General features: G+C 46.1%; 1 protein-coding gene across 2 annotated transcripts in view; it reads right to left on the bottom strand.

The window, feature by feature from the left end:
- Positions 1-528: 528 nt before the first annotated feature.
- The window catches only part of LOC121649013 (protein HIRA), a 29,482-nt gene continuing 18,160 nt past the window's right edge, over positions 529-11,850 (bottom strand). For both annotated transcript variants that reach the window (XM_041999547.1, XM_041999548.1), the window contains exons 21-25: positions 9,530-9,635; positions 9,326-9,448; positions 7,899-8,062; positions 3,395-3,483; positions 529-3,119 (exon numbers count right to left, since the gene is read on the bottom strand). In XM_041999547.1, coding sequence (XP_041855481.1) covers positions 3,003-3,119; positions 3,395-3,483; positions 7,899-8,062; positions 9,326-9,448; positions 9,530-9,635 — 599 coding nt within the window. In that variant the 3' untranslated portion in view covers positions 529-3,002. The remainder of the gene's footprint in view (positions 3,120-3,394; positions 3,484-7,898; positions 8,063-9,325; positions 9,449-9,529; positions 9,636-11,850) is intronic.

Below are 11,850 nucleotides of genomic sequence, written 5' to 3'. Positions count from 1 at the left end.
CTCAGAAAAAGACAAAAAGCAGGCGGAAAGCCTACAGTACTGAAAGGGTTAAGCAGAATAAAACCGCTGTAGTCATTACTAGAATTTCATGTAATGTGCAAAATATTGTGATTCATGTGAGTAATGAGTAATTTTCCTCGGAGCGTTGGCTCAGACGTTCATACTGGGAATACTGACACCAAATCATAACATCTCCACATAGACGAGTGTCCATGTTGTTCGGTAACTACGAAGGCTTCTTAATCACAGTTAGGCAGCAACATGGAAGTGGAATTACTTCTGTACAGCCTGGTTTAGTAGAGGAATGAAGCGAAAGGGAGACGTATGGGGAGGACCGACGGGAAGGAGATCCCTGGACTGACTGACACACTGATCCCACTCATCGTTTCTCCGTCTGGATGAAACTGATCATTTCTCCTCAGAGGGATTTTAAACCTGATTTCTACTTCTGTTTTTCACTTTGATCGTTTTCTTCTCTGTAATCTCATTTTCTCGCAGCAGTCAGGAAATGAAGAAACCACCGACATCCGACTGGTTTTCTCTTTTAATTCTTTTTCTTCCAAAGCAAAATTTCAGTTCATGTTTAATAGAAAAGGAAAAACAAAAAAGTTTATCAACATTGAGACATGACATCACAAAAAATAAACAAACCAAAAGGAAAACTGTACAGATCACCAGAGGAATTCATGGGTCCTCCACTGCGGATGAGCTTCCACACGCGGTGGGAACGCCGGGAAAATCTCTTCCTGTGCAGTTTCACCACCTGTGAAACCTGATTTGTCGTCAAGTTAACGGAGGACAGAAGAAAGACAACCGGGAATTCCCGGCAGGACAAAGTCCTGGATCTGATTTCTGATTCAGGACAAACGGATCAATTTTCACATTAAATGTTCGCATGGTTTAAAAAAAAATTCTGTTTTCATGATTCGGATTTTTCTATTTTCCTCTATCTCTAACCAGTTCATGTTTCGGACGTGGTCAGAGAAAACAGGACCAGCTTCCATCTCGCATTCCAGACACGCTCAGAAAAAACCGGACTGGCTTCCAGCTCGCATTCCAGACACGGTCGGAAAAAACCGGACTGGCTTCCAGCTCGCATTCCAGACACGCTCAGAAAAAACCGGACTGGCTTCCAGCTCGCATTCCAGACACGCTCGGAAAAAACCGGACTGGCTTCCAGCTCGCATTCCAGACACGGTCGGAAAAAACCGGACTGGCTTCCAGCTCGCATTCCAGACACGGTCGGAAAAAACCGGACTGGCTTCCAGCTCGCATTCCAGACACGGTTGGAAAAAACCGGACTGGCTTCCAGCTCGCATTCCAGACACGCTCGGAAAAAACCGGACTGGCTTCCAGCTCGCATTCCAGACACGCTCGGAAAAAACCGGACTGGCTTCCAGCTCGCATTCCAGACACGGTCGGAAAAAAACCGGACTGGCTTCCAGCTCGCATTCCAGACACGGTCGGAAAAAACCGGACCGGCTTCCAGCTCGTATTCCGGATACGCTCGAAAAAAACCGGACTGGCTTCCAGCTCGCATTCCAGACACGGTCGGAAAAAACCGGACTGGCCTCCAGCTCACATTCCGGATACGCTCGGAAAAAACCGGACTGGCTTCCAGCTCGCATTCCAGACTTGGTCGGAAAAAACCGGACTGGCTTCCAGCTCGCATTCCGGATACGCTCGAAAAAAACCAGACCGGCTTCCAGCTCGCATTCCAGACACGGTCGGAAAAAACCGGACTGGCTTCCAGCTCGCATTCCAGACACGCTCGGAAAAAACCGGACTGGCTTCCAGCTCGCATTCCAGACACGGTCGGAACAAACCGGACTGGCATCCAGCTCGCATTCCGGATACGCTCGAAAAAAAACCAGACCGGCTTCCAGCTCGCATTCCAAACACGGTCGGAAAAAACCGGACTGGCTTCCAGCTCGCATTCCAGACTTGATCGGAAAAAACCGGACTGGCTTCCAGCTCGCATTCCAGACACGGTCGGAACAAACCGGACTGGCATCCAGCTCGCATTCCGGATACGCTCGAAAAAAAACCAGACCGGCTTCCAGCTCGCATTCCAAACACGGTCGGAAAAAACCGGACTGGCTTCCAGCTCGCATTCCAGACTTGATCGGAAAAAACCGGACTGGCTTCCAGCTCGCATTCCAGATCCGGTTGGAAAAAACCGGAGGTCTTCTTACATGATAATCCATCCGATTATTCAAACATTGTAAGAGGTTCAGGTAGTTTTTCTCTCATTCGCCAAACTCGAGTCAGGAATCAGCTTCAGGCATGGACCCCCCCTCCCCGCCCCCCTGTTTACGGGATTCAACGAGGACTTGATCCGGTGTGAACGGCTGATTCCAACCAGAGGAATAACAAGAACAGTTCTTTCTTTTTCTACTTTATTTCTCCGCCTGACACGGCGTTCCCGGCTTCCAGAGGGATGAGGCGGAGCTGGAGTCGGAGGACTTCTGAGAATTATGGATGAATATTCACGTTTCTTTTTAGTTTCAGCCCAACATCCCGACGTCTCTCCGGGACGGATGTTGAAACCAGCTGCGCATTTTAATCCCTTCTGTCTCCATTTCCCAAAGGTCCATCCTGGATTTCCTGTGGACTAGACGTTGGGTCAGCAGGACGTTTGATTTGAGCGACCTTCACTCTGACCTTCATCACCGATGATGATGATGATGATCCACATTTCATTCAGGTTCCTCCTGCCCTTCATGATTGGTCGGGCTGGAGGTGCATCGGTCAGAAAATCAGTAAAAGACAAAAGGGGACAAACTGAAATTTGAAAAAAGGAAAACAAACAAACAAACTTTTCTCTGAGAGCGACGGCTCTGAAAAAAGTCAGACAAGCGTCACACCCGAGTCGTATTTTTCAGGTTTGAGCTGCATCGGACAGTCAGAGTTCACCGGAACCGGACCGGACCGGGCCAAGCGCACCACACTGGCTTCCATCTACGTGCACGTTTGTGGGTCTCTGTGTGTGTGTTAGTGTGTTATTTGTTGCGCAGCAGCTCCAGCTGATCCTGGTACTCGGTGAAGAGTCTCTGGAAGCGCAGGTTCTCTCCGATCACGGGCAGAACTTCCCGGAGTAATTCCCGCTTCCGCAGCCCCTGGAAACACCAGACGAAGAGGAAAGATGACAACCAGGTCTGCACAATATGTTCATGGCATTTTAGCGTTACAGTAGACACACTGGAACACCGGCATAAACTGCGATAAACACCCTGTGCTCTTTGGGGGACCCCCCAGGTTGGAAAACACTGATCTAGATCATCAGTTTCCTCTCCACAACTCAACCACCTGTCATTTAATGATCAAAGAACACCAAGTGGAATAATTTCCGCATCATATGAATCCAGCCGACTGCGGAGTGTTTGCGACGTACCAAAGTGGTCGGCTCCCAGGACGTAGCTGCCGACTTGTGGACGGGACCCAGCAGTTCCTTACAGAGCTCCCGGAGACGAAACTCTGAGCCTGGAGGGGAAACACAAACCTTAACAGCTGCAAAACAAACAATAAACGACAATAAACAGCAGAAACTGAGATGATCTAAACATAATTTAGATGATTAACGTCACTCGAACTTCACTATGAAGTTCGGACATCCTCATTAATTCCACCATTAACCACCAATTAACTCTATTAATGAATTAATAGAGAAAATTATAAAGATCTTCAGACTCTCCGTGTGGGATCATGTCTGAAATAACAGGAGAAACATGCTGGATGGACTTCCCGTCTCATGTCCTGCTTTCCAAGCCGAGACATCCTTCCCCAGCACACCAGCCTCATGTGTCATCCCACCAGGAGGATTTCATCCCTTAGTTTGGAGGGAAAAACTCTTCCTCTGCCAAACTTTCCCATGAAAACACGGAAGCAGTAACACGCGTGTTGTTTACCTTCCTATCTGAGGATATAACTGTACTGTGTGCTAACTTTTAGCTTCCTACCTGTGGATATAACTGTGCTGTGTGCTAACTTTTAGCTTCCTACCTGAGGATATAACTGTACTGTGTGCTAACTTTTAGCTTCCTACCTGAGGATATAACTGTACTGTGTGCTAACTTTTAGCTTCCTACCTGTGGATATAACTGTGCTGTGTGCTAACTTTTAGCTTCCTACCTGAGGATATAACTATACTGTGTGCTAACTTTTAGCTTCCTACCTGTGGATATAACTGTGCTGTGTGCTAATTTTTAGCTTCCTATCTGAGGATATAACTGTGCTATGTGCTAACTTTTAGCTTCCTACCTGAGGATATAACTGTGCTGTGTGCTAACTTTTAGCTTCCTACCTGAGGATATAACTGTGCTGTGTGCTAACTTTTAGCTTCCTACCTGAGGATATAACTGTGCTGTGTGCTAACTTTTAGCTTCCTATCTGAGGATATAACTGTGCTGTGTGCTAACTTTTAGCTTCCTATCTGAGGATATAACTGTGCTATGTGCTAACTTTTAGCTTCCTACCTGAGGATATAACTGTGCTGTGTGCTAACTTTTAGCTTCCTACCTGAGGATATAACTGTGCTGTGTGCTAACTTTTAGCTTCCTACCAGAGGATGTAACTGTACTGTGTGCTAACGTTTAGCTTCCTACCTGAGAATATAACTGTACTGTGTGCTAACTTTTAGCTTCCTACCTGAGGATATAACTGTACTGTGTGCTAACTTTTAGCTTCCTACCAGAGGATGTAACTGTGCTGTGTGCTAACGTCTAGCTTCCTACCTGAGAATATAACTGTACTGTGTGCTAACTTTTAGCTTCCTACCTGAGGATATAACTGTACTGTGTGCTAACTTTTAGCTTCCTACCTGAGGATATAACTGTGCTGTGTGCTAACTTTTAGCTTCCTACCTGAGGATATAACTGTACTGTGTGCTAACTTTTAGCTTCCTACCAGAGGATGTAACTGTACTGTGTGGTAACTTTTAGCTTCCTACCTGAGGATATAACTGTACTGTGTGCTAACTTTTAGGTTCCTACCAGAGGATGTAACTGTACTGTGTGCTAACGTTTAGCTTCCTACCTGAGAATATAACTGTACTGTGTGTTAACTTTTAGCTTCCTACCTGAGGATATAACTGTACTGTGTGCTAACTTTTAGCTTCCTACCAGAGGATGTAACTGTACTGTGTGCTAACTTTTAGCTTCCTACCTGAGGATATAACTGTACTGTGTGCTAACTTTTAGCTTCCTACCAGAGGATATAACTGTACTGTGTGGTAACTTTTAGCTTCCTACCTGAGGATATAACTGTGCTGTGTGCTAACTTTTAGCTTCCTACCTGAGGATATAACTGTACTGTGTGCTAACTTTTAGCTTCCTACCTGAGGATATAACTGTACTGTGTGCTAACTTTTAGCTTCCTACCTGAGGATATAACTACACTGTGTGCTAACTTTTAGCTTCCTACCTGAGGATATAACTGTGCTGTGTGCTAACTTTTAGCTTCCTACCTGAGGATGTAACTGTGCTGTGTGCTAACTTTTTAGCTTCCTACCTGAGCATATAACTGTGCTGTGTGCTAACTTTTAGCTTCCTACCTGAGGATATAACTGTGCTGTGTGCTAACTTTTAGCTTCCTACCTGAGGATATAACTGTACTGTGTGCTAACGTTTAGCTTCCTACCTGAGAATATAACTGTACTGTGTGCTAACTTTTAGCTTCCTACCTGAGAATATAACTGTACTGTGTGGTAACTTTTAGCTTCCTACCTGAGGATGTAACTGTACTGTGTGCTAACTTTTAGCCTCCTACCTGAGGATGTAACTGTACTGTGTGCTAACTTTTAGCTTCCTACCTGAGGATATAACTGTGCTGTGTGCTAACTTTTAGCTTCCTACCTGAGGATATAACTGTACTGTGTGCTAACGTTTAGCTTCCTACCTGAGGATATAACTGTACTGTGTGCTAACTTTTAGCTTCCTACCTGAGAATATAACTGTACTGTGTGGTAACTTTTAGCTTCCTACCTGAGGATGTAACTGTACTGTGTGCTAACTTTTAGCTTCCTACCTGAGGATATAACTGTGCTGTGTGCTAACTTTTAGCTTCCTACCTGAGGATATAACTGTACTGTGTGCTAACTTTTAGCTTCCTATCAGAGGATGTAACTGTGCTGTGTGCTAACTTTTAGCTTCCTACCCGAGAATATAACTGTACTGTGTGCTAACTTTTAGCTTCCTACCAGCGGATGTAACTGTACTGTGTGCTAACGTTTAGCTTCCTACCTGAGAATATAACTGTACTGTGTGGTAACTTTTAGCTTCCTACCAGAGGATGTAACTGTACTGTGTGCTAACGTTTAGCTTCCTACCTGAGAATATAACTGTACTGTGTGGTAACTTTTAGCTTCCTACGAGAGGATGTAACTGTACTGTGTGCTAACGTTTAGCTTCCTACCTGAGAATATAACTGTACTGTGTGCTAACTTTTAGCTTCCTACCAGAGGATGTAACTGTATTGTGTGCTAACGTTTAGCTTCCTACCTGAGAATATAACTGTACTGTGTGGTAACTTTTAGCTTCCTACCTGAGGATATAACTGTACTGTGTGCTAACTTTTAGCTTCCTACCTGAGGATATAACTGTACTGTGTGCTAACTTTTAGCTTCCTATCTGAGGATATAACTGTACTGTGTGCTAACTTTTAGCTTCCTACCTGAGAATATAACTGTACTGTGTGCTAACTTTTAGCTTCCTACCTGAGAATATAACTGTACTGTGTGCTAACTTTTAGCTTCCTATCTGAGGATATAACTGTACTGTGTGCTAACTTTTTGTTTCCCACCTGAGGATATAACTGTAATGTGTGCTAACTTTTTGTTTCCCACCTGAGGATATAACTGTACTGTGTGCTAACTTTTTGTTTCCTACCTGAGGATATAACTGCACTGTGTGCTAACGTTTAGCTTCCTACCTGAGGATATAACTGTGCTGTGTGCTAACTTTTAGCTTCCTACCTGAGGATATAACTGTACTGTGTGCTAACTTTTTGTTTCCCACCTGAGGATATAACTGTGCTGTGTGCTAACTTTTTGTTTCCCACCTGAGGATATAACTGTACTGTGTGCTAACTTTTTGTTTCCCACCTGAGGATATAACTGTACTGTGTGCTAACTTTTTGTTTCCCACCTGAGGATGTAACTGTACTGTGTGCTAAGTTTTTGTTTCCCACCTGAGGATATAACTGTACTGTGTGCTAACTTTTTGTTTCCTATCTGAGGATATAACTGCACTGTGTGCTAACGTTTAGCTTCCTACCTGAGGATATAACTGTAATGTGTGCTAATGTTTAGCTTCCTACCTGAGGATATATCTGTACTGTGTGCTTTGAATAAAATGATTCGGCTTTGTAGTGCTGGGGTGGGGAGACAACAGCTGGTAGAGATGGCATGGGATGATGAAAAATACATGGAAGTGTTTGGGGAACTTATCAGTGAGGGACGAACAGAAAGGGAGAGAGGAGGACTCGAGTACGTAAGGCTGGATGGACACGTTTTCGGTTGTTGCAATCTCTAGTAAACTTGCCAATAAAACGTTTCTCAGCCGGTAGATAATTGTAGTTTGCTATCAAACTACAAATATGGCCAAATGGGGTGGAGTGGAACTCTGTGACCTGGAGGGAGGCGGGGCATAAAATGCCTCATTCACATTTAAAGAGACCAAAACGAGTCGCTCTAAAGACGCACCTCAGAACAGGGTTAACAAGGGGTGTATAGAGCAAGAATAACCAGGAATTCAGACCAAAGCATTGCGAATCTACTTTATATAGACCATAAATTAATGATTTACATGTGAAAAGAAAGGATTTAAAAGCATGATATGTCCCCTTTAACAGGTGATATTTAGTACTGGTGACATCGGATGTGTGAAGGTGTGGTCTCAGACCTTCATTGACGAGGAAGCGGGCGTAGATGAGCAGCCAGTAGCGATACTCCTGAGCCGACAGCAGCGTCAGGGTGGCAGCCAGCTGATTCTCCAGGAAGGCCAGCGTCATGCCCTGCTGCAGGTGATGAGGGGTGGAGGAGAGGCGAGAGGCCAGTCGGCCAGCACTGTGGGGGAGACAACAGTTAACTCTCTAAATCTGTAGGAGACACTGCAGGTGAGACGGAGGTTAAAGATGAAACTTATCGTTAACGGGGTGGAGCGGAGGGGGCCATTCAGTGGTCTCCTCGGATGCACCCTGTGGCGACTCACCTCTTAGTTTTAATTGCACTTAGACAACAAAACAGAAGAAACTCACAAACAACACCTGGGGGGTGTGTCAGGCGGTGCATGTCGAGCGGGGCCACTTAGGTGGCCTTGCTCACGGCACATTGCAGTAATTGCCCATCAATTTTAATTTACAAACAACACACACTTCATAAACAGTCAGGAGAGAGTAATGGGGACCTCTCACACCCCTGTTCCCCCTGGGTGGGTGCTTGGGGCTCGCTGTCCTCTGGTCTGCATGGGGTGTCCCCCACGGGGCATGGTGGGTGGGTTATGTGTGACGTGACTGTGTGATGGTGAGTGCTTGTGGGTACGGCACAGGGGAGGGTGTGAGTGTGGGGTTATATGGGGTGGAGACTGGAGTACATGGGGGGTGGGTGGAGGGGGTCGATGGCACCCTGGTTCCCGGGGTGTGCAGCTGGAACATCGGGGTGTGTGCTGGCCTGCGTCGGGAGGTTGTCTGGGGCGGCCTGGTTCTCCTGGGCATGGTGCAGGCCTTCTGCCTTTGGGGGTGGGGGGACGCCTCTGGGCCCTGGACCCTTTGTAAGTAAGGTCCATGGGGGGCTCTTGCTGGGGCTCTCCTCTGCCGCCCTTCGGGTGGGGCTGGAGTCGTCTTCGTGGTGGGGTGGCTTGGGTTGGTGCTCCGGGGCTGCTGCTGAGGGCCCGGGTCTCTGGGCTGCCCTGGTCTGCCTCTGGCGATAAGTTCCCCAAACACTGATAAGTTCCCCAAACACTTCCATGAAATTTTCTGGTGTGTTCATGTACAGGTGTAACAGTTTGTTGTCTGGTGATGGTGTGGATTGAAGGGTCGTTTCCTTCTGTCTGTGATCTTTTTGTCTCCTTTCTTCTTTCCCTTTTGCTCTTTTTGCTATTTTCCATCTTTTTCTGTCCCCTCCGGTCAGGTCCAGCAAGATTACATAGATTCCGTAATTCAAAGTAAATAAATAAATAAATGAATCACATTATCAAGAGGAGCCTTACCCATAGGCCTCCCCTTGGCAGAGCAAATTTGTTCAGCACGATACAGCAACCAGATTATCATTTAGCTTGCTATGATGCTGGACAGGACAAGTTAAAAAAAAAAACAAAGATGAAACTCATACTTCAGGTTACGACCCTGCATGACAGCCAGCGGCCCCGAGGACACAGGTGCATCATGGGAAGGGAGGCAGCTCCTGAAGTCTGCACACTGGACCAGAGAGTCTCCTTTATCTGCTATTAGAGTCCTGAGAAACAGAGCAGAGTAACAGAAGTTTAATCATCTTTATCAAGTCAGCAATGATCGGCTGGGTTTATCGGTTCCTCACCATGTTTCCAACAAAGAGCTGAAGCAGTACGACTTCCCGTTGGAGAGTCCGATGACTGGAACTCCCTGCTGAGTCAGCAGAGACTGAGACACTGTGGTATCAAAACCTAAAGACAAAAAACTGGATCATTTTACACCCTAACAGCAACACCATCTCTGAAACTGTTACTGGCAAGAAAAGGCTGGAAATGTACCTGGTACAAACCAGAAACACCTGGAGGAGCATTTGACAACTAACCAGGTTACCTGGCAACAGATCAGTAACATGACTGGATATAAAAAGAGCATTTCAGAGAGGCAGAGTCTCTCAGATGGAAAGATGGACAGAGCTTCACCAATCTGAGACAAACTGGATCTAAAACTGGAACAATTTCAGAAAAATGTTCCTCAGACTTTGAAGATCCTCCATCTACAGTGTAGAACATCATCAGAAGATTCAGAGAATCAGGAGGAATCTCTGTGTGCATGGGACAAGGCTGGATGCTGGTGATGTTGTGCATTAAAAGCAGACATGATTCTCTACTGGAAACCACTGCATGGACTCAGGAAGACTTCCAGAAACCACTGTCTGTGAACACAGTTCACCCTGAAACCCACAAATGCAGGTTAAAGCTCCATCATGCAGAGAAGAAGCCAGATGTGAACAGGATCCAGAACCAGCTTCTTCCGTCTTCTCTGGACCAAAGCTCATTTAAAATGGTCTGAGGCAAAGTGGAAACCTGGATGAAGATGTGAACTAGTTTGTGGAAACATGGACGGCGTGTCCTGCAGACTAAAGAGGAGAGGGAGCATCCAGCTTGTTATCAGTGGACAGGTGAAAAGCTGCATCTCTGATGGGATGGGGCTGCATTAGTGCCTATGGCGTGGGCAGCTTCCACATCTGTGAAGCTCCATCAATGCTAAAAAGTACATGGAGGTTTTAGAGCAACATCTGCTCCCATTCAGACAACGTCTCTTTCAGGGAAGGCCTTGCAGATTTCAGCAAGACGATGCTGAACCACATCCTGCATCCATCACAGCAGCATGGCTTCACAGGAGAAGAGTCCGGCTGCTGAACTGGCCTGCCTGCAGTCCAGACCTTTCACCAATACACAACATCTGGAGCATCATGGAAGCAGAAATCCAGCAACCAAGGTCCAGGACTGTAGAGCAGCTAGAATCCTGCATCAGACCAGAATGGGACAACATTCCTCTCCTAAAACTCCAGCAACTGGTCTCCTCACTTCCCAGATGTTTCCAGACATGTTAGAAGAAGAGATGCTACACCATGCTGAACACCACCCTGGAACTACTTTTTACACCATGCTGAACACCACCCTGGAACTACTTTTTACACCATGCTGAACACCACCCTGGAACTACTTTTTACACCGTGCTGAACACCACCCTGGAACTACTTTTTACACCATGCTGAACATCACCCTGGAACTACTTTTTACACCGTGCTGAACATCACCCTGGAACTACTTTTTACACCGTGCTGAACATCACCCTGGAACTACTTTTTACACCACGCTGAACACCACCCTGGAACTACTTTTTACACCGTGCTGAACACCACCCTGGAACTACTTTTTACACCGTGCTGAACACCACCCTGGAACTACTTTTTACACCACGCTGAACACCACCCTGGAACTACTTTTTACACCACGCTGAACATCACCCTGGAACTACTTTTTACACCACGCTGAACATCACCCTGGAACTACTTTTTACACCATGCTGAACATCACCCTGGAACTACTTTTTACACCATGCTGAACATCACCCTGGAACTACTTTTTACACCGTGCTGAACACCACCCTGGAACTACTTTTTACACCATGCTGAACACCACCCTGGAACTACTTTTTACACCGTGCTGAACATCACCCTGGAACTACTTTTTACACCATGCTGAACATCACCCTGAAGCTACTTTTTACACCATGCTGAACACCACCCTGGAACTACTTTTTACACCATGCTGAACATCACCCTGGAACTACTTTTTACACCGTGCTGAACACCACCCTGGAACTACTTTTTACACCATGCTGAACATCACCCTGAAGCTACTTTTTACACCATGCTGAACACCACCCTGGAACTACTTTTTACACCATGCTGAACATCACCCTGGAACTACTTTTTACACCGTGCCGAACATCACCCTGGAACTACTTTTTACACCACGCCGAACACCACCCTGGAACTACTTTTTACACCATGCCGAACATCACCCTGGAACTACTTTTTACACCATGCCGAACACCACCCTGGAACTACTTTTTACACCATGCTGAACATCACCCTGGAACTACTTTTTACACCGTGCT

Source organism: Melanotaenia boesemani, chromosome 11 (genome assembly GCF_017639745.1).
Source record: "Melanotaenia boesemani isolate fMelBoe1 chromosome 11, fMelBoe1.pri, whole genome shotgun sequence".
NCBI classification, from domain to species: domain Eukaryota; kingdom Metazoa; phylum Chordata; class Actinopteri; order Atheriniformes; family Melanotaeniidae; genus Melanotaenia; species Melanotaenia boesemani.
The sequence above is the reverse complement of the archived record's forward strand: the minus strand, read 5'-3'. Positions and strand labels throughout refer to the sequence as shown.